This window comes from Fistularia commersonii, chromosome 18, assembly GCF_037954325.1.
Source record: "Fistularia commersonii isolate RoL2024-O1a breed Wild chromosome 18, RoL_Fcom_v1.0, whole genome shotgun sequence".
Classification (NCBI taxonomy): domain Eukaryota; kingdom Metazoa; phylum Chordata; class Actinopteri; order Syngnathiformes; family Fistulariidae; genus Fistularia; species Fistularia commersonii.
The window spans coordinates 9,480,537-9,503,452 of NC_141301.1; the positions used below are offsets into that span (position 1 = coordinate 9,480,537).

Here is a 22,916-nt window from a genome sequence, read left to right on the forward strand (position 1 = left end):
GATCATTTTGCGTCGCTTCCTGATGACGACATTGTCGTAAAGTATTTCCGATCGCTTGTCGCACTTTCGACAGACCCCCCCCCCCGATGCACATATTACATATTCCTACCATTGTGATGAATTTAGAAATTATCAAGAATTCTTGGAAAATTAAAATACTTTACATTACTTTGGAGTGGGAAACGCCCTTGTTGAAAAATTTGTATTTTTTTTTATACGAAAATACTATCCGCAGCAGTCATTCAGACTGGCTGTCGTAAAAAAGCCGATCGCGTACATGTGAGCTTACTGTGTTCATTGGATTGGCAGATGCCCTTCAGACACAACAAAACAGACCTACACCCCTAAAGAGAAAGTTTTTCGATTATATTGGAAATCATTCAAATCATGAGATGTTTACATTTATCCGTTTTTGAGCAGCCAAGCTAACAGTCAAGCTGGATTTTAGCATGTTCTCTTCCAGAGTCCATCCGCACAAGGCTGGGTAGAGTTCAGTAACCGGTCATATATTGAATTTTTAAAATGTCAGTGTGCAAAAGGTTGATTTTTTATATCAAGCAGAGGCGTTTATGGACGCCAATCCGAAGAAATGTCACGACGTGGTCACCTGTCGGAGCTGCTTTCAATGCAAAACCTCACAAGAGACTGGACCTCCTCGAGAAAAATGTAGTAAGTACTCAAACTTTCCTTTTCTTACACAAAATAACAGTGTTACTCATTTAAGGGACTGTTCTTTCCATGCCACCTTTTTATTTCATTTATGTCAAAATCCCTTTCAAGTTTAGTTAAATTGCAACTCAGAAGGAGTGGGATTTTGATTCCAGATCGTGGTTTAAACATAAATAATGCCCATCTCGAATGTCAAAATTAATTTATAGATACATATTAGCAGGTGTTGTGGGGTATTAAAATGAACATTTTCCCTATCATTAGCAATATATATCTACAATGCAGTGTTGTGATGTGTTCGTGTGTGTGTGTGTGTGTGTGTGTGTGTGTGTGTGTGTGTGTGTGTGTGTGTGTGTGTGTGTGTCACAGGGTCTGTTTGGCGTTGCAGAGCTGACAAGCCCCTTGGGCTTCCAAGTGGCCACAAAAACAGCTCTCAAAAACACAGATCTACTTGTGAACAAAGCTTGTTCTTGTAGCCCTGGGGTCGAGACTGTCATGGCGTTTGACCAGCTCTCAGATGGTCTGTGCAGAGTGGCCGACCTGGTGAGTCGGAGCTTGAAAACTTGCGAGTTGTATCAGTAAATAGAGATACTTTCTTGATTCCGAACGAAATTAAGGTGTCTAGCAGCATACACATAACACACATTGCACAGACCAAACATATTGCACACATCTGCATACATACAACCAGTCACTTAGCAGGAAAGTCCTAAAAAAAATCAAATAAAGTAGGAACAGTGTCCTAATAAGACTGTCCAATGTGATGAAAGAGTCCTGTAGTGCAGTGCTGTCCATTCTAGATCAGACAGTCTGAAATGCCCAGCTGAATCTTTGCATAATCATTCAGAACATTTGTGTCTGAGGTCCAGCTCATATCTATACGTTTCAGTTTTTAAAGGAACACATAAGAATCTCCAACAATGATTGCTTTTCTATCTCACAGCTTCCCATTAGTCCTTGAAACAAATGAAAAAGCCTCTTGGATGAGAAGTGAAACATCTTCAAGGGAAGAAATTCAAGTCGAGTAGAAACATAGAAACATTTTGACAAGAATTAACAATGACCTGGATCTTTGAAAAAGTTCATCAGTATTTTGAGGTGTTGAAAATATTTGTAAAACTATGCTATTCTGGAAAATTAATCAAAATGCACTATGCAGCAATTATAATTTATCCTACTTTCCTCAGTTCATAACAGTCATGGAACCTGCTACTGACTTAATAACTCATTTTTGCACTCAGTTCTTTGCAAACTGGCTCCTTGAAAAAGTATGCTTAAGCTTACTTGACTGAGATCTACCAATTTCAGCTAAGCCAATGACATTGTCGAATAAATTTGTTTGCAAAAGGCAGTAATGCATTATTGTAAAGTGCTTGGGATACAGTTTATTCTCTCTGTAACCAGGCTGATTTCGTAAAAGTGGCACATCCAGATCCGTCTTTTCGTGAGGCTGCAGAAAGGACCTGCGTGGAGATTGGCACAGTGGTTGAGAAGTAAGACTCACTTACTAGCGATCTTATGAGTACGTAATTGTTTTAGCACTTTGCAGTGTTCTTAAAATGTGTTTTAACATTGGCTTACGCCACCTTAATGTTCCAGATTGAACACTAATGTCGAACTATGCAAGAGTCTAAAGAATTTGCTGAACAGCCCGGAAATTGTGGCACAGCTGGATCATGATTCCAGGTATTTTTAACTATCTTATGCATCCACTATCAAATCTGTCCTTCAAATATTTACTTATGACTAAAATTGAGATTAACACAGTCAGGTGTTCAGTTATATTGAGCTCACTCTGCCATTCATTTTCCAAGTGGATACTTTAATGAGGACTCTATTTTTATTTGACTACCTGATCGGCAAGCTAGTTTAAATAAAAAGATTTGGAAAGCTAACTATGGAGTAACTTGTGAACAATTCTATCAGAATATTTCTTCCCACTATTGAATTTACAGACATTTCGCAAGACAAATCTACAGTATGTCAGAATTCACTGAAAGAAAAATGCTTGTAAAAAAAAGTAAAAGCAGCAACTATGCATTGACTCTTAAAATATGTCATATTGCTTTGACCAACTCTGATCGCAGACATAAAATGATGTACAGCAAATATTTAGCTCATCCCTGTGCCCTGTTAACACAACAGGAAAGACATGGCATGGAAATCTTATTATGATAGTGTAAGGGTTTTGTTTTTCTCATGTAAAGATATCGGTATTTCCTGTTTTTTCCTTGTTTTCTCTTAATTTGTTTCACGCCTTTGCGATTCAAAGAGTTCCGCAAAGCAATATCGATATCATTTCGTTATCGCAACCAGGTTTCATCAGTTGACAGACTCCTCTGCCGCTGTCTTTCTAGGAGAGTGGCTGAGTTGTTCATGTTTGACTTTGAGATAAGCGGGATTCACCTGGATGACAAGCTGGTGAGACACTACTTCTAAACCAGACTGCTGTCCCAAACAGAGGCAGAAGATGAAAAATATGCAAAATCTCTCATACATTCTTTTTCTCTCCACAGAGAAAGCAGGCGGTCGCTCTTCATGTGAAGCTGTTAGATTTAAGCAACGACTTTTTAGTGGGCTCGCACATGCCCAACAGGATTGCGCGGACGGCGATCCCCGAACATCTGCACATGCATTTCACAGCCTCAGGAAGCTTTGTCCAAGTTGGAGGGTTTCATGCAGACTCTCCAGATGATTTGGTAAGGACTGGGTTTGGGGTCCCTCACTGGATATTACCTCCAATTATCCACTAGGTAGCGCCATTGTCACATGCTAGTTATTCAGACGATATTCCAGGGGCAGGTCAGCAATTATTGTATTAGAACTATTTCCTATCCATATAAGAAATCACACACTTATTGCTTATCATTCAAATGCATTTAAGAGCATTTTTGCAAAGAATGGCGAATAGAATTGTTGTACGACTTTTTAAGATAAAAAATTTGTAGTAGCACTGTGGAATAAAGGAAAGCAACAGAAAAAAAATGAGTTATTGTGAAGACAAGTATAGTCATACATATATATATACACACACACACACACATACGTACATATATATATACGTATATATATACATATGTATACATACGTGTATATATGTATATATACATGTATATATGTGTGTGTGTATGTATATATGTACATACCTATATATATACACATATATATAGATATGTACTTATATATATATTTATATATGTGTATATATATATGTATGTATGTATGTTTGTTATAATTTCTGATGAAAATTTTCCTACCATTCTTTCTATATATAGGTGTATATATATACATTTCTATACATGTATGTATGTATGTATGTTCTAATATCTGATGAAAATGTTTCTACCATTCTTTCTATCTTCAGCTACGAGAAATTGCATACAGGATTTACCTTTATCCGAATTCAGACCTTATGGAATGTTTGGAAGAACTTTTAAAGTGCAGATACAAACTTGCCAAACTGGTAGGATACGAATCTTATGGACACCGAGCCCTGAAAGGAACGATGGCCAAAACGCCAGGTTACTGCAACTCTATTTTTCTGTATTTTGTGTCAGCTCAGCTTTTATTGTCAGACGTAGATGCCATTATGGTGAAAAACAGACATAAGAATCAGTCAAATACAGAGTGAAACCAGCAACTGTATAATGATTGTTTTTGCTAGTTATTGGCTCAAATTGTCATTACATACTGTATGATTCACAATGTTATTAGAGTGAAAAGACCATGGCAAGGATTCCAACAGGGAATTTTAGGAATTTTATGTTTCTAAATTGCCATTATGCTTTTGCCGTATCTCACAAATGCTCTGTCTTATAAAAGCTTTTCCCTTTATGGCCTCTTATGCAGAAACGGTGATGAGCTTTCTTCAGTTGTTAACAGACAAGCTGTCCGACAGGTACATCTCTCACCTTCTTCATGTTAAATGTAGTACGACATTCGCCTGATATTAAAGGTGCAGTCATTGCCTTTTACATTGATGGTATTGCCAAGCTTTGCAAGAAAAGAAAACAGTGATGGATCTTGGGCCAACCACTAACCATCTGTGATTGTCATATTTTTGTTTCGCATGCCGTGTCAGTCTCTCTCCTGGTATTTTATGAATAATCAGTCAAGGAGTAGTTCTCAAAAATTTTTTAGTTTGTCTTTTGTCTTTTTTGGCTTTAGTTGATCATCTCATTACACTCAACCCTCACAAAGGACACACCCGATCAAAAAATATGAACGATACCAATTTGAATTGTTTGAATAAAAAGTCCAAATAAAACCAACACTTAAATACACCACAAATATAAGTGATCCATTTTAAACTCGTGGCTGGTCACGCTTTCCTTTTGGGGAGGATTTTTTTTTTAAATTTGAGAATTTTCTGTGTCTGGTCATGGTGAAATTTGATAAGTAGGATTTTTGTTCTCACCGGAAAAACTTTGCATCTACATCTGCATTGTAGATGCAGATCCTTATACCAGAGTTATAAATGTCAACCAGTTGCATGCTGGAAAATGCTGCAGTCCTCCCTGGGTAAAAATTGGAACGTGTGCCTGTCGTCACTTACTATATGACAGGCTCTGATCTCTCTTTTTTTTGTCTTTTTTCTTTTGAATGTCGCAGAACAGCAAAAGACTTTCAGATGATGAGGAACATGAAGAAGAAACTCAACCCTCACAATTCAGTGAGTTACATTTTGTTTACGACACCGTGCTTATTCTTGAAGCTTTTTACACGACTGTCTCAGAAAATTAGAATATTGTGATACAGTTCTTTATATTCTGTAATGCAATTACAAAAACAAAAATTACTTTTGCATGATATTCTAATATTTTGAGACAGGATTTTTGAGTTGTAAGCCATAATCAGCAGTATTTAAATAATAAAAGGCTTGCAATATTTCAGTTGATTCGTAATGAATCCAGAATGTATGAAATTTTTGTTTTTGTAATTGCATTACACAAGATAAAGAACTTTATCACAATATTCTAATTTTCTAAGGCAGTCCTTATATATTTATGTATATATGTGTATGTATATATATGTGTATATATATATATATAGATAGATAGATATGTTGTACCTGATAAAATGTCTGTAATAAAATACTCGACAATAATGTCTGTAATAATGTATTTGGAAACATTATATCTTATATCTCTCTTCTGTGAGCTGCCACCTTACTGTGGTGGAGTGGTTTGCGCGCCCCAGTGATCCTGGGAGGTAGTTGTTGTTGTTGGCTTTATGCCTCTTGAAGGGTCACCCAAGGCAAACAGGTCCCAGGTGAGATACCAGACAAAGCGCGGGCCAGAAGACCCTCATGAAGAAGACAAACTTTAGATCTAATTTTCCCTTGCCTGGACGCGGGTCACCTGTCTCCCCATCTGGAGCCAAGTCCGGGGGCGGGGCTTGATGGCGAGCGCCTGGTGACCGGGCCCTCATCCATGGGTCTCAGCCGGCCACCACCTGAAGGATTGACATGACGTCCCTCTTCCCCTCACCACCCACATGATGGGCCAAGGGGGTCGGGTGCAGTGTGAGCCGGGCTGTGGCTGGAGCAGGGGAGGGACCTTGGCGGTCCGATCCTCGGCTGCAGAAGCTGGCTCTTGGGACATGGACTGTCACCTCTCTGGCGGGGAAGGAGCGTGAGTTGGTACGTGAGGCTGAGTGATTCCTACTAGATATAGTGGGACTCACCTTGGCATACAGCGTAGGGTCTGGAGCCAGGCCTCTTGAAACGTCTGGAAGCTTTTTTTTTACTCTGGAATGGCCCCCGGTGAGAGATGCACGGCAGGTGTGGGCATATTGATCGCCTCCCGACTGGACGCCTTTACATTGGGGTCCAACCCGGTGAACGAGAGGGCAGCCTCCCTTCCCCTTCAGGTGGGGGGACGGGTTCTGACTGTTGATTGTGGCTATGCACCTAACAACAGTTCTGTTTACCCACCCTTCTTGGGGTTCTGAGAGGGGCTGCTAGAGAAAACTCCTACCAGGAACTTTTTCATTCTACTGGGAGACTTCAATGCTCATGTGGGTAAAAACAGTGCGACTTGGAAGGGTGTGACTGGGAGGAACCCCCCCTCCCCCAATGTGAACCTGAGAGGTGTTTTGTAATTGGACTTCTGTGCCTGTCACAGTTTGTCCATAACAAACACCATGTCCAGGCATAAAGGCGTCCATATGTGCACTGAGCACCAACACACCCTATGCCACAGTTCTTTGATCGACGTTGTCGTCGTGTCGTCGAACTTGCGGCCGCATGCCCTGGACACTCGGCTGAAGAGAGGGCGGAGCTGTTAACCGATCACCTGATGGTGAGCTGGCTCCGATGGTGGGGGAGGATGCCGGTCAGATTTGGCAGACCCAGACGTAACGTGAGGGTCTGCTGGGAACGTCTGGCAGAGTCCCCTGGCAGAAGGAGTTTCAACTCCCACCTGTTGCAGAGCTACAACCACAACCACATCCCGTCGGCTAATGTCGGGATGGCAACCCTCGAACCCGCTGGTGGACCCCAGTGGTGAGGGATGTCATCAAACTGAAGGAGTCCTATCAGGCCTTTCTGGCCTGTGGGGCTCCGGAAGCAGCTGATAGGAACCGGCAGGCCAAGTGGCATTTTGCTTCAGTGGTTGCTGAGGAAAATACCCGGTTTGGTGTCCGCAGGATCGAGTCTGCTTTTTGTAGGTGATGTGGTTCTGTTGGCTTCATCAGGCCATGATCTCCAGCTCTCACTGGAGCGGTTTGCAGCCGAGTGTTTAGAGGCCGGAATGAGGATCAGCGCTTCCAAATCTGAGACCATGGTCCTCAACCAGAAATGGGTGGAATCCCCTCTCCGGGTCGGGGAAGAGGTCCTGCCACAAGTGGAGGAGTTCAAGTATCTTGGGGTCTTGTTCACGAGTGAGGGTAGGACAGAGCGGGAGATCGACAGGTGGATCGGTGTGGCATGTGCAAGTGACGCAGACTCTGTACTGGTCTGTCATGGTAAAGGGGGCGCTGAGCCAGAAGGCAAAGGTCTTAATTTACTGGTCGATCTGTGTTCCCACCCTCACCTATGGTCAGGAGCTGTGGGAAATGACCGAAAGAATAAGATTGCTGATACAAGCAGCCGAAATTAGTTTTCTCCGCAGGGTAGCCAGACTCTCCCTTTGAGATAGGGTAAGGAGTTCGGTCATCCGGGAGGAGATCGGAGTAGAGCCGCTGCTCCTCCGCATAGAGAGGAGTCAGATGAGGTGGCTCAGGTATCTCCTCAGGATGCCTCCTGGATGCCTCCCAGGGGAGGTATTCTGGGCATGTCCATCTCGGAGGAGACCACGGGAAGACCCAGGACACGCTGGAGAGACTCTGTCTCCAGGCTTGGAGTCTACCAGGCTCTTTCAGGCTTGGAACCCCTTGGGGTCTCCCCAGAGGAGCTGGATCATGTGGCGAGGGAGAGGGAGGTCTGGGCCTCACTGCACCGTCTGCTGCCCCCATGACCCAACTCCGGACAAGCGGGGGGAAGATGGATGGATGGATATCTGATATCTGAATATATCACAGCATCTTTTTGTGCTTGGTACTGCTAATGGCGAATGACAAATATGCAGATTGTCTGGTAATATTATTATTATTGCCTTTTTTTTATCATAACTGGAATCCTTCACAAATGGATTTTCCATTTATATCAGTATTACTCTGCCCCAGTGAATTCTTATACGTTTGATCTCACCACTATGCGTATGAATGTTTGAAGGGTTTATGTGACATTCAGGTGCTTTGAAGAAATGTTGTTTAAATTTAAATCAGGACTATATTTGTTCTGATCTCTTTCACAGGATGTCATGCCTTGGGATCATCCGTTTCTGAGTGGTGTCATACGTGCAGAAAGGTACTTCGTTTCGATACAATCCAACATATTTGTTATATTAATTTGAATCCTTGTTGCTACCATAAACTTTGGTAGTTTTATACATATTTGTATTCGTAACATGTATTGTGCAGATTTTAGTGCCTTTTTTGAGATAGTTCTGATAACCGCAGTTTTTCCTTTGATTTGAGTGCTCAAAGTCTGTTAAGTAGTTTAAAAAAATATATTATAGGCATTTTTTAAACAATATTACATCATACATACAAGAATAGGATAGTTTTGTCTTTTGTTTTGTTTTTTTTTTGTTTTTTTTGGGCTGTTTAGAATTTTTTGATTTCCCAAAATAGTCAGCCTATTTATCAATAAGCGATTAAGAGAAATATTGCTAAGCTTGTCAGTGAAACTATAACTTTACCATTGTTTGGCAGTCAATATCAGTGGTTTGAAGTAGTTGCAATGTTCATGGTTTTTTTAATGGTTTTATTTTAAAGGACATACCTTCTCAATATAGTGTACTTTTCTTTTCCGACCAGTCTTTGAGCCAAATGTTCTGAAGGGTTTTTACTAAATCTTTATTTCAGACTTTTCAGCTCCCTTTGTCTGTCCTCTGTAAGGACTGCTTGGTTGCCTGGTTCTCCTCCGTCTCACCCTGTGGGAGGAAATTTTTGGCCATCTCACGTCAGTGGTTTTTCGGGCTCTTCCAATTGGCAAGGAGGATCCTCAAAGAATTTATTATGCCGTCTGTTTGCATTATAAGAGCTATTTTTCCTCAAAGTTTCTTCTAGACTCCACTACACACAATCATCTGATCTTCTTCCTTGAGTTGCAACGCAATGAATTTCCATTTTTTTTTCTGTTTTTTCAATCGCTTTCCTCTCAGACGTATTTAGAGAATAATAACATCTTGTATGTCGGTCTTTGTCACTGAAAATACAAATACATTACTTGGCTATTGCCTTTTGCTCATGGTAGATACAACATAGAGCCCAGCCTGTACAGTCCTTACCTGTCACTGGGCGGCTGCATGGAGGGCCTAAACAACCTCTTCTCCCAGCTCTACGGCGTCTCGCTGATGTCTGAACACCCCAAAACCGGAGAGGTCTGGAGCGATGATGTCCGCAAACTGGTAAATCTTTACTTCATCATTTGTGGAGGCCTGATTTTGTGTGTATTTTAACCAAACTGTGTGTCTCCCTCCCTATATGTCTAGTTGTTTATATTGAGTATATTTCTTTGTGTTTCCAGGCTGTGGTGCATGAAACCGAGGGATTACTTGGATACATCTACTGTGACTTTTTCCAGAGGCCAGATAAACCCCATCAGGTTTTCATACACTCACACCAGTTGATTTGATTTTCTTTATTTCGCTTTTCAATTTGTATTTTGTGAAATTAAAGGTGTAAACCAAACTAAAAAACTGGAAAACTTCTCTGGCCCCCTTCTCGCATTGCTCGCAGGACTGCCATTTCACCATACGTGGCGGGCGATGGTGCCAGGAAACAGATCAGTACCAGCTGCCAGTGGTAGTGCTGATGCTGAGTCTGCCCAAACCCACCAGGAGCGCACCGACCCTGCTCACCCCGGGTATGATGGAGAACCTCTTCCATGAGATGGGCCACGCCATGCATTCAATGCTGGGACGCACCCGCTACCAGCATGTGACAGGTGAGGTGTATGTAATAGTGTGTGTGTGTGTGTGTGTGTGTGTGTGTGTGTGTGTGTGTGTGTGTGTGTGTGTGTGTGTGTGTGTGTGTGTGTGACTTCAGTGGGTATGTCGGTGCAGGTAATAGAGGGGATGAAGAAGTGATGGGCAGATTTGGTATACAGGACAGGAACGCAGAGGGAAAGATGGTCGATTTTGCAAAAAGGATGGAAATGACTATAGTGAACACTTTTTTCCAGAAAAGACAGGAACATAGGGGAACTTCTAAGAGCAGAGGTAGGAGCTCGCAGGTAAACTCCATCTTGTATAGACGAGGTAACCGAAAAGAGATCAGTGACTGCAAAGTAGTTGTAGGTGAGGGCGTAGCTAGACAGCATAGGGTGTTGGTTTATTAGGGTGACTCTGGTGACAAGGAAGATCAAGAGGACAAAGGCAGAGCAGAGGACAAAATGGTGGAAGCTTAAAAGGGAGGAGTGTTTTATGGTTTTCAGGGAGGAGAGAAGGCTCTGGGTGGCCAAGGACAGCTTCCTGATGATTGGACAACTACAGCTAGTGCTATCAGGGAGACAGGTAGAAGAGCACTTGGTGTGTCATCTGGAAGGAAAGTAGATAAGGAGACTTGGTGGTGGAATGAGGAGGTGCAGGAGCATAAGGAGAAAGCGGTTAGCAAAGAATTGGGACACTGAGGGGACTGAAGAGAACAGACAGGAGTACAGGGAGATACAGTAAGGTAAAGATAGAGGTAGCAAAGGCAAAACAAAGGGCATACAATGACTTGTATGCTCAGTTGGACAGGAAGGAGGGAGAGAATGATCTAACCAGGTTGGCAATACAGAACAATAGAGATGGAAAAGATGTACAGCAGGTCCGGGTGATTAAGGATAGAGAGGGAAATGTATTGACAGATGTTAGAAGAGTGATGGGAAGATGGAAAGAGTTCTTTGATGAGCTGACAAACGAGGGGTAGCACTGAGCCCCTTCTTGTTTGCAGTGGTGATGGACAGGCTGATGTTTCTAGACAATACAGCATCGTATATTGCTGTATATTGCTAGAAACAGTAACAATGACAAAAAGACAGGAGGCAGAGCTAGAGGCCACAGAGATGAAGATGCTAAGGTTCTCTTTGGGAGTGACAAGGATGGATAGGATCAGGAATGAGGCTATCAGAGGAACAGCACATGTTAGATGTTTTGGAGAGAAATTCAGAGAGGCCAGACTGAGATGGTCATATACAGAGAAGGGATGGTGAACATATATTGGTAGAGGGATGCTGGAATTGGAGCTGCCAGGCAGGAGGTCTCGAGGAAGACCAAAGACAAGATTTATGGACGTAGTGAGAGAGGATATTAAGGTAGTTGGTGTAAGAGAGGAGGAAAAGTTGATTCGCTATAGTGACCCCTGAAGGGAAAAGCTAAAAGGAAAAGGATATATACATATATATATCATATCATCACTGTGTGTGTGTGTGTGTGTGTGTGTGTGTGTGTGTGTGTGTGTGTGTGTGTGTGTGTGTGTGTGTGTGTGTGTGTGTGTGTGTGTGTGTGTGTGTGTGTGTGTGTGTGTGTGTGTTACTATATCCAGGTGGGATTGTCTGTTCAAAATGACCGTTTTCAAAAAAACTTTCATTTGATTTTTTTTTCTGTGGCAGGGATTTTAAAAATGAACACAAAATTACCCCACAGGGTGCAGAACTTGACTCACATGGCACAAATGTGAAATTAAAGTACCCCTCCATTCTGCTGGTAATAAAGTCAGCTGTGTAGCTGACACATGATTTTCCACTAAACAGGCATTGAATGAATGGATTTTGAAGAGTAATTCCTGAGCGTCATAGACATTTTTTCCCCCCAAGTCACTCCCATTTATAAGGCTTAACTTGAACGTTAACTTGAACCCCACCAACCCCCCTGAAAGAACAAAACGCCAAACAATGAAACATAATTGAGTTGTGTTATGAAATTTAGTCATGCACAATTCGGTAGGGTAAAAGTGTTGATGTTTTTATGAGTTCCCCCCCCCACACACACATTTTTGAGTACAGAGCCATGGGCAATATCTTATATTTTGGCAACAGAAAAATAAAACACAAGCCAGATTACTTGTTCGTATCCATGGTAACATGACTACATACTTCATATTTCGTCACCGCGAAACATTTTTCTTTCATTTCAGAGCATGCTTTAGAAGTCAGGATGTCATAAAATGCATTATGTAAAGCCACATCTTTATAAATCTTGTGTAAGGATTTTTACTGCAGACTTTGCTGAGAATAATCCTCTGACTGATCATGCAGCAAGTGCATAATTTTATTGTTTTCACAGAATTTTTTTTTCAATCACTTTGTCCAAATAAAAAAGAACCTGGTGTCGGAGAAATGCATTTAAGTTCGTCAGTCGTTTTTAACCGCCCTAAATGACAACAAATTAATCCGCACCGCCCCTCCTTCCATTTGAATCTCCTCATCTGAAGTCCTGATGGTTTTCTCCTTAGGAACCAGATGTGCGACCGACTTTGCTGAAGTCCCTTCGATTCTCATGGAATACTTTGCCACTGACTACCGAGTCCTCAGCCAGTTTGCACGCCATTATGAAACCGGACAGGTCTGCATCTGGTCAACTCCACAGCCCCAATTATCAAAGACTTAAAATTTCGATGTAATAACACGACAGAGTATATCACATATATCACACATTTTACTGGAAACTGCTAAAACATGTTTCAACTTAAGATTACGTCATTGTGGGCGCGATAAAGTGGTTGATGTGGAAGAAAAATTTGAGACATAACAGATGCGGACACACAGATAAGATGAAATCTCCGTGTTGTCAGCCCCTGCCCGAAAGCATGGTGCTTCGTCTGTGCGAGTCAAAGAAGGTGTGTGGAGCCGCAGACACCCAGCTCCAGGTACAGCGACAACGTTTTTTTTTTTTTTTATTTGCAGTTGCATTTGAAAATACAAGTAAAATCCACACAAGCGCAACTCATGCTAGTAGAAAATAAGACTAGACTTTTTTCTTTAGTCTGATGTCATATCAAATTGCAGAATAGCTACTTTGGTTTAATTGTATCTTTGCCTACAGTGTAATTATTATGAACCTGGCATCAAGGGAATCCCTTTTGCTATTAATTGCTCAGTCCTTTTTACTACAAATAGGAAATCAATAGTTTTCACTTAAAATCAGTGGACATTTCATACAGTAATTGCTTGTAGTTTTTTCCAGTGTTACTATCACAGGTGGTTTTTCAGGAACACAGTTAGGTACAGCAATACATCTAACCATTTCCCCTTTATTACTCTTAATGTTGTACTGCATGTACAGTTCTACAGCTATGTTTTTGTTGTTTGTCGTTTTTTTTTCCCCCCATTCTCTCTGGACAGATTTTCTACGCTGTTTTGGACCAGATCTACCACAGCAAACCTCAGAACCGCACCACCACAGAGATCCTGAAGGAGATGCAGCAGAAGTTCTACGGGTTGCCTTACACGCCCAATACGGTACATCAACAGCTGTCTTTGTGACACTTTAACTTTGACGATATCTTCCAAATCCTAGCATCGCAGCACTGCTAATATAGCTTTCCCCTCGCTGCGTCTCTTACTTCTTCTCTTTTTGTCTAGTTTTATGTCTTTTTTTTTTTTTTTCTCCTCAATCGCAGCGCAGCTCAATGGATTTAAGCTGTTTTTTTGAAGCCCTGCTAAAATAACAAAGCAGAGGTCTGCTTTGAAGGAGTGTTCCCCGGGGGAAATATCTTAAAACTCTTCCTCCTCTTTTAATGAAAAAAGACTCACTATTTCCTCCATTTTTGCAGCTGCGGGTGACGGGATGCGGCCAAGAGAGAAAAAGAGACTCCAAAAACGCGGTCATAATTTATCCAGGAATGGGCCTTTATGGAGCATTTATTTTGGGCTATAATTATGTGGGGGTGCCATCAGGAATAGAGATTACAGAATCACTTCATATTCACCCGAAATTTCAGTGTCCCAGCCAGAAGCTCTCCTCCCACTCCCCTCCTCATGTCTCACTCTTTCGCTCCCCATCCAGATATTGTGGTTTATGTTATATAGTTTCCCCACTTTCCCATTTGTTGCGAATCAGCTTCTCAAACCACCCTGAAAGCTCTAACAGACACTTCGCCTCTGCGTGCATGGCCAACCGCAGCAGGGTTCCTTTTCCCCTCTTGAACCCGTCAGACGCTCAGGATGATTATGGTGTCCAACCTTCCCAAAGGATCAGATCGTTGGCGGTTCGGAGAAAGTGAAAACAGATTTGTTTATATCCGTCAGTGACAAACTCTACTTAAAACCCCAGAGCAGTCTCTTACCTATCCCCATGGAAACGCAGCAGAGAAAAAAGTTTCCGCAGTAAAGCAAACGTTTTGAGTGGCTAATAGGTTTACAAAGAGCCCTGGATTATAAACATCGGGGTGACACTGACATGTGTATCACTTAAAAGGGTTGAGAAAGCAGCTCGGGCAGCGCAGGGAAAGGCGGATCAGCTGTGTGTAACAAGGACCACATGGTCCCGCCCGAGCCGGGATTATTATTTGGAATTAAACGGCAGATCGGCGAGATGGTCCTGCGGTCTCTGGTGTACATTCTTAAAACTCAAACTCAAAACTTGTCCTTCACACTAAAAAGAAAAATCTTGCATTCACATGAAACTAGGAGAGGTCAGCATGATTGATGTCGAGTCTCATGTAGCAATGCGCTGGAACCCGGTAGCCTAAAAATCATTTTTGCATCGAGCTTTTACGAGAGTAAGAGTATCTCGTGAAAGCCTCAGTCAGCATACCAAACGGGTTTTTTTTTTTTTTTTTCCTGCTCCATGAATCTATTTGTTCTTGCGACATCGGGAGTTATGAATCTAATTTCGACAGCGTATAAACAAAACCATGGAATCAAACGGTCTCCCAATGAATGAGGTAATTCTGTAAATACAAAACACCTTTGTGCTTCCATCCCTGCCCCCTCCCCCACCCCCAAAAACCAGTTCTATTAGGGATCCACCCGCCCCCTTTTTTATCACGTTTTTTTTTTTTTTTTTTTATGTTACCGTTTCTTTTGAACTCGACTCTTAACGCGCCAAGACAGCCTTTCCAACCTGGATGACCCGAGGCAACGTGTCACTCTTGCGGTCAGCTGACAAAGCAACCTCCATCAATTTTAGCCTGTCTGTGTTTTTTTCTTCTTCTTCTGAGCCTTAGAAGAGACATTATTCCACTCATTAAATATCTCCATGGCTCTGAAGAGTCCTGTCACGTCAACACTTTGGAGCTTAAGCCTCTTTAATACCGGGGGATCATTTAAGCCAGACAATGACAAACCAGCACCCATCGCAGTATTCTGACTACATATTTTTAAAATTTGGCAATACTTTTATGACGATGTGAAAAATGTGTAAGAAATCCCTTCTTCTTCTTTTTTTTTTTTTTCCAAAGTGGTTTGGCCATTCAGTTAGTTTCACCAGGTTTTGAGCAGTTGACTCTGTATTATCCTTATTATATGACTTTATTACATAATTTTGAATTTGAATTTTTAAAGCAGTCATCGTGACGGGACGTTGATTGATAAGAAAAACATCTCAAGTCTTTATTTCGTCCACTGAGCTCTGCTTGCTTGTCTCTTCTATGTATAATTTGAGCCGACCCCGAGTGGAACCCTTTTAGCCTGAACAGCTGCTTTCAGGTAAAGAAACTATTCTGAGTTATGAGCGCATAAATCATGATAGGCAGTAAGGCGAGGTGGACCGAAGAATAAGGGAATGAGATCTTACTTATTGTGCTTAAAGTTAGCAGTTAGCAACTTCGTCTGCTGTTTGAGTGCAAAAAAAGATGGTCACAGCGATGAACACACGCAAAGACATGATCGGCACTATGGTATGACTAAATGTTCTTTAAGACTAAAAAAGAACGCAACGTCAAAAAGCTGGCCGGTTTACAGAGAGACGTAGGAGTAGACGCATTTGGATTTGGAGTCCTCCATAACCTTTTAACTCTTTCACCATCAATCTCTTTTCAAAAAAATTGTTATTCTGCAGCAGCATAGGTAACCAAACTGATTTTTCATCACCCACCAGTCATAAAAATCTCTACATGGAGGATGTTAAAAGACAGAACGAACGAAAACATTCTTGTTCGGTAAGGTTCTGTAAAAAACATGGGTTCAATTTATTATGTCACATCAAATTGTTTTTTGTCAGCCATGGTGTTATGACCTTTTTTAAGCAGAGTATACGTGCCTCAAATGTTTTATTCGGCTTCATTAGTCAAAGAATATACCTATTATTGAAACTGATCTGATATGTTGCTGGAGCACATTTCAGTGAGCCATCCCTTCCCTTCTGCAGTGGCTCAGCACAGGATCGCTAGGGACTTGAGACGCTGCCGTTCACAGCAGTCCCATCTGAGGAGGGTCACGGTATTCTATAAATGATATGTATATTTCCAAGGCAGAGCCATTATCCCAAAACACAGATGATTTTAATTCCTATGGATTGGCTCTTGATATTGCTCTGTCTACTGCTGGTAGAAGGAAACACTGTTTATTTTCAGTAATATTGAGTTGCAGCTCATCATTGGTGCCCTTTAACTATCTCAGCAACAGCAGTGGACTGTTGAACAAAAAGGAGGTCGGAATCTCAGCGTTAAATCGAAAAATCCTGTCTGAGAGTTAAAAACTGCGGTCGCCAAGTGAGGAAAATAAAAATAATCCATTTCTTTGGCATTGATACTAAAGGATATAAGAAGCATGTGTTCAAAACACAGTGCATTTAATTTTTTTTTCTTCTTTTTTTTCTTTTTCTTTTTCTTTTTTCTTCTTTTGCTTTTGTTGATCCTAGCCTCGTTTAATTGAGAATTAGAGGAAAAACATTTCCTGTGCTTAAAAAAATGGGGGTTTTGGAAGGAATAAAAAGAGAGATGTCTATAGTTTACTGTTATTTTGTTAACAGTGGCAGTTTGAGTGTCGAGTGGTGGCCAGATGAATTCCCCAAGATCATAAAAGGGCTCTATATCTTTATGCGTTTTGAGAGACCCCCCTTCAGCAACTACAGGCAAAAGGAAGAAAGGACTTTCTACTTATTAAGAATAACTTTTTTTTTTTTAAACAAAAGCTAGCATGGTGTAAACGTATGCTTGGCAATCGGAGGAAACAAACAATTCTTCCATAAATATAACATTGGAACTAATATTTCATTACACCTCAGCAGTGAATGACTCTTGTCTATTCAAGTTGAATTGCTGTGTCATAACAAAGACATTCTTCTGTTAAAATAATGTTGAGACTTTTAACTGTTTTGCCTTGTTTGTTTAGGATTCTTTTTTTTTTTCTTCCATAGAGTCGTTTTAAATGGTCAAGCTGTTGCTCAGTTGTTTAACACCGACATTCCTAAGGCTGGAATTACTTAGCCCCTGCCCTCCAACAACTTCTCTCAGTGTCACTGACAATCTGAATATCTAACAGAAAGATATTCTAGTTATATTCTTCCCCACTATGTGTGTGTGTATAATTTTGATTTATTATCTTTCCAAGTTGCCCCCCCCCCCCCCCGCTGCAACATAATAGCTCAGAAAGATGATTCTGACACCTCTTTAAAGAGAAGCTGACTCAGTAATTAAAAAGAAATTAGGAAAAAAAACGTGTTTTTGTAATGAACCATGACATGTCACATCTTTATTGTAAATGGATAGGGAGTGATATCATAGCAGTAGCAGAAGAAGTGAACAGGTAGTGATCAAGAGGGATGAAATGTGGCAATGAATGTAACTCTAAATGCACCGTCCATTAACTTTTGATTTTCTCCGCAGGCGTGGCAGCTCAGATTCAGCCACCTGATCGGCTATGGCGCCAAGTATTATTCGTACCTTATGTCCCGGGCGGTGGCATCAATGGTGTGGAAGCAGTGCTTCGTCCATGACCCTTTAAATAGGTGAGAAAAGTTTTATTTGTTTATTAATTTATAAATGAAAGATTTCTGCATCCATTGTTGTATATCACCAAGCTCTCTGATTCTGTCCTTTGCCAATGAGACGGATGAAAAGAAAGCCTTCGTATGAATAAATTACATAATCCTTTTTCTTGTACTGTAATAAAATTGAATACAATACATCACTGAGCAGTAAATCTGCGGTTTATGTGCGGCAATGTCTTTTCTTTTCTTTTTTTTTCAACAAAACATGGGAAAATAGTCTTGTACTCGAGCAGCTGGCGCTCAATTGATAGAGCGGATGTCCCTCCAATCGGAACGTCAGCGATTTGATTCCCAGCTCCTCCTGTCCGCATGCTGAAGTGTCCTTGGGCAAGACACCGAGCCCCAAATTGCCCTCGATGGCCTAGTTAGCGTCTTGCACGGCAGCTCTGCCACCACCGTTGTCTAGTGTCAAGTGCCTTGAAACCGCATTTCGTAGAAGCGCAAGAGCAGTAGAGACCATTCATAGCGACAACATGTCGTTTAATTGGGTTTTATTTTATTAAAATATCTAATCACGCAAAAAACATAATGTTTTATCAACCATGCTTACAACAACTTGTTTTCTCATATTTCCGCGTTTTAGCAGAAATATTGTACTCACAATGAAGGTTGCAATTCTCCAATTTAAACTCCCGTTGCCCCCCGTCTCACCTTCTGACTCACACCGCAGTTGTTTTGCTTTCCTAAAATTTTACGTTTTTACCATTCACATGTCGGCAGGATTAGACAAGAATTACCGGGGTCACCATTCATGAAACCTTAGCTCTTACATTTGGGAAAGGGTTAGTCAAAGCCTCTGTGGAGGTCTGCACTCTACCCCCTACTCATGGTTAAGAGACAAACGACAGAAAAACAGATTCAAAAACCTGTTTTGAATTTAGCCCCTTAGGCCAAACGCCTCTTGACATGTCGCTTGCTCTGGATACTGTTCAGTTTCTTGACATTGAACATGACATTCATATGAAACTCCTGCCGACCTGGCAGATGTTGCTGTAATTCACAGACATACCCCAGCGTTTGCATTGCCAGACCCTTTCTCTTACTGCAATATCGAGCCCCCGAAAAACACAAAAAGCTTACACGGTAATAAACCAATCAACCAACGAGCAGATTTCGCTAAAGAAATTCTGAATTAAGCTACAAACAAACAAACTCATTGGCTTTCCACGTTTTGGCATTGTAGCGTAGTGGCAGTCATGTGCATTGTTTATATCATTTATCATTGTGTTCACCTGTTAAAACGCTTCTTTGTGTTTTGTTTTCAGTATATTAGCCCTTATCAGGCTTCCAAAAAGGTTCAAGGGGCTAGTGATAGTGGAATTGGGAAAAAGTTAAGAATTACAGTTGATCTGAAGTGGGAAATAATAGCTCAATGTGAGACCGTTGTTCGTGTTACGGATCTTGCCAATCACTACAACATAGCTGAGTCAACTGACTGTACAATCTTGAAGAACAAAAATGTGCTAAAGGCAGCTGATGTGTTTAGGGAGTGTTTACGTTAAAACAAAGGTCTCAAGTCTTGGAAGTAGAAAAGTAAATGTTCGCATGGATTACTGAAAGACAGCTTGCTGGAAATAGCATATGTGAGGGTCTTATATGAGAGGAGACTTTACTGAAGGAAACACAGAGTACACTTGCTGGCAAGAAGCGAAAGAACACCAGAAACAGTAATAATTAAGGTTATCTTTATTTCCTTTCTGTATTTTTGCCACAAATAAACCCATAACAAGGTTTCAAAAGAATACTGAGCAGTTTTTCGGGGCTGGAGAACAGATCAATTGGAATTAGATTATCAATGGAAAAATTGGTTCAGTTTGCTAATGAAAGAATGAATTAAATTTTAAAAGCAAATCCCTTTGATTTTTTTTTTTCTCACCTCCTTTGCTCTTTCTTTCTACCTTTTGTCTTCCCTTTCCCTCTGACATTCATCCATTCCACCAGCAGCTGTCAGCTCCATCTCCCTCCAGCTGTCATGAGCAGAGATTAGACCGGGGCCTGGGGTTCAGCGTGGTTTAGACAGCAGTGGGTTGGGAATGGGAAGAGGGGGGCTAGAGTTTTGAGGAGTTGACGGGAGACAATACATGTGTCTGTAATAGTATCTCATCCTCTCCCCATGACTGAATTCTGCCACTCCCTTTCAGGGATATGGGTGAGCGGTACCGCCGTGAGATGCTGGCCCATGGCGGAGCCAAGGAACCGATGCTGATGGTGGAAGGTAGCGTCTTTTTTTTTTTTTTTTTTTTTTTTTAAATAATATATTCGAGCACTCTGGAGTCAAGATAATACATAGTTTCCTCTCAACAAAAAACTCAAATTAATTTAAGGTTGTTGTATGACCACAATCTTAATCCATGGTTATATTATAAAAGTCACAGACATGTAAGCAATTAAATAATTATGCCCAATGGCTAGTTTTGTTAACTGCCCTGTAGTTATAATCCCCCACTTACCTGTCAAGTTGCGGTTTAAAAACCTGCAATCCCCTAGGGGGGGATGTTTTTCCTTTCTTTCCCCCCTTTTTACCATTGGCCCCCCGAGGAAGACTGTGTATAATTACTGTAATGTAATTCTTCGGAATTCGATTCAATACCTGAGACCCTTTTTTTTTTTTTTTTTTGTTTGCTGCTGCTTTTTAGTTTCACCTTGATAACTATGAGAAAAAAATGCTCTGAGAAAATTGTATTGCGGTGTAATAGAGTAAAAAATATTATAAGTATCGGTATTCATTAAGTATCTTTTTGTAAGACAATTTTCCATAAACATGAATTTATGGGAATTTTTTTAAATTTCCTAGATGACTACACAATATTATGTTATTATAATAATTATAATATTTATCATATTAATATGTTCATATCACATTTTACTTGGAGAGGAGGGGCTAAAGGCATACTTTCAAGTACCATGTTGGAAATTGGCTTGCTGTCTGTGTATATACTCGATACACAACCAAAAACATTGAAATTGTAAATCGGTTGACACAAAGTTAATGGCTACTTGCCGAAAAACAACACGCAAAACAGGCATCACAAATGCGAAAAGGTCAAGGAATATATCCATATATCCCTCCCATATATTTTGCAACCTTAAAATGATTTAGTCACTGACTTCAGAGAGGGCCGGCTGACAGAGCATGTTTTTTGGTAACCGAGACTTTAGCGTTGCATAAAAGGCCTCTCAACATTTTAATAAAAGTTAGCCTCAGGGGAGCGCCAGCAACACTCCTCAGACAGACAGAATTTGCCGTCAGACAGAACTTGCAAGTCTTAGTAATTTTCCCGATGCTCGCAGCCGCTTCAGGTGTGGTCATGCCTGCTCGGCAAGGACGCGTTCACCAGTTTGGGTGTTGTGATCGTTTGCGGGAGCTTTTCCTTAAGCTCAGAGACCGGGTCAGTCTGACTGCGGTTGATCCAAACTCATGTGTTGCTTAAACCGTGTCGGATGGAAAAAAAAATCCCCCAAAAAGCCCCAAAACAAATAACACAGTCAAGTAACTTGACCTCCTAATTCTGCCATATTGGTTGTCGTTATTCGATATTTTGCGATCGGGGAAATAGCGTTCCTACGTTTGCCACCATTGAGTCGTCGGTAATCCGATTAAGGCAATTTCGACGCTGAAGTCACTTTATCTTTATTCAGCCTTGGGAAGAGGCAAGGTACTTCCTGCTGCCACCCCAGCTTTCTTCCTTTCCCTTCATCCTCAGCCACCGTGGCATGTCTGGGCAGGACAACAGAGAAGGCCAGAGGAGCGAGACAACAGGGAGAAAGCCGGTGATATCGGGTGATATCAGGGAGCGCACTGTAAATCTCTCCCTCAGGGTCACCTCCACTTGGCCGTGGGATTGTCCCGCTCAAAGTTCCTACCCGGAGCCTCTGAAATTACAGCCACCAACAAATCAGAACCTTGTTATTAGATTGGCTGACCAATTACCTGTTGTTGAACTGACAATTTTTGCTTTTATTGCTCCCTTTGAAGCTAATGCTACTGTAATTATAGGTCCCGGCAATGAATAGATATCAGTGACACATTGGTTGCTCTTGCAGCTTCTCACGGCTGAGGTCATTGCGAAAGCTGTAACTGTAACATGGCATGGATACTTTGAATAATAGAACAGCTAAAATAATATTAATATTGATTATTCCAAGTCAAATAAAAACTCAAATAGCATGATTTTTTTTTCCCCAGTTTCACATTTATGCTGTATAACTTAAAAATATCTGGCCACTTTTTTTTTTTTCCTTTTATCTTATTTGAATATGATACGTCTGGAAAAGTGCTCAGGCCAAAGTAAAATGAGAATAATCCGCGCACCTCATTCTTTACCTTCATATTATGGAATCCATATAAGCGCATGTGCTTAAATAGTTATCTTTTCACCATTGTTAGCATTTGGGTTGAAAAGTTCATTTTGGCCATCTAGAATTCCTTCAAGCAAATGGAAAAATAAGTCCTTGTGATGAATAAGAATTATTGTTTTGTTTGTTTTTTTTACATAGTAAAGGGGGGGGGGTGGTTAGAATCCAGATCCACATAATCCTTTCAGACAATGAACCTCATAAAAAGAGTTGGGAAAAATTTCCCCGCTGTCCCCTTCAGTGTGGCGCCAAGGGGGCACACAAGGGGCGACAGCGGGTTGCGCTCTTTATCTGCATGGCTTCAGCTGTTTTTTTTTTTTTCCAGAAAGATGGTTTTGAAGTATAAGCCCATGTAGCTGCTTCAGAACACGGTCTGGAGGGGGGGTTGGGAGGGGTGGGATTGAAGAAAAAAAAAAAGCGAGAGAAAGA

At 41.2% G+C, this 22,916-nt stretch overlaps 1 protein-coding gene across 1 annotated transcript in view; it reads left to right on the top strand.

The window, feature by feature from the left end:
* Nucleotides 1-267: 267 nt before the first annotated feature.
* LOC147224325 (mitochondrial intermediate peptidase-like) overlaps nucleotides 268-22,916 on the top strand; it is a 39,412-nt gene continuing 16,763 nt past the window's right edge. Inside the window, exons 1-18 of the mRNA XM_086164198.1 lie at nucleotides 268-669; nucleotides 1,039-1,212; nucleotides 2,074-2,162; nucleotides 2,269-2,355; nucleotides 3,027-3,090; nucleotides 3,186-3,368; nucleotides 4,034-4,190; nucleotides 4,519-4,567; nucleotides 5,281-5,341; nucleotides 8,466-8,518; nucleotides 9,470-9,623; nucleotides 9,743-9,820; nucleotides 9,955-10,162; nucleotides 12,652-12,761; nucleotides 12,991-13,065; nucleotides 13,541-13,657; nucleotides 17,968-18,089; nucleotides 20,273-20,346. Of these exons, the coding sequence (XP_086020324.1) occupies nucleotides 523-669; nucleotides 1,039-1,212; nucleotides 2,074-2,162; nucleotides 2,269-2,355; nucleotides 3,027-3,090; nucleotides 3,186-3,368; nucleotides 4,034-4,190; nucleotides 4,519-4,567; nucleotides 5,281-5,341; nucleotides 8,466-8,518; nucleotides 9,470-9,623; nucleotides 9,743-9,820; nucleotides 9,955-10,162; nucleotides 12,652-12,761; nucleotides 12,991-13,065; nucleotides 13,541-13,657; nucleotides 17,968-18,089; nucleotides 20,273-20,346 (2,002 nt within the window). The 5' untranslated portion in view covers nucleotides 268-522. The remainder of the gene's footprint in view (nucleotides 670-1,038; nucleotides 1,213-2,073; nucleotides 2,163-2,268; nucleotides 2,356-3,026; nucleotides 3,091-3,185; nucleotides 3,369-4,033; nucleotides 4,191-4,518; nucleotides 4,568-5,280; nucleotides 5,342-8,465; nucleotides 8,519-9,469; nucleotides 9,624-9,742; nucleotides 9,821-9,954; nucleotides 10,163-12,651; nucleotides 12,762-12,990; nucleotides 13,066-13,540; nucleotides 13,658-17,967; nucleotides 18,090-20,272; nucleotides 20,347-22,916) is intronic.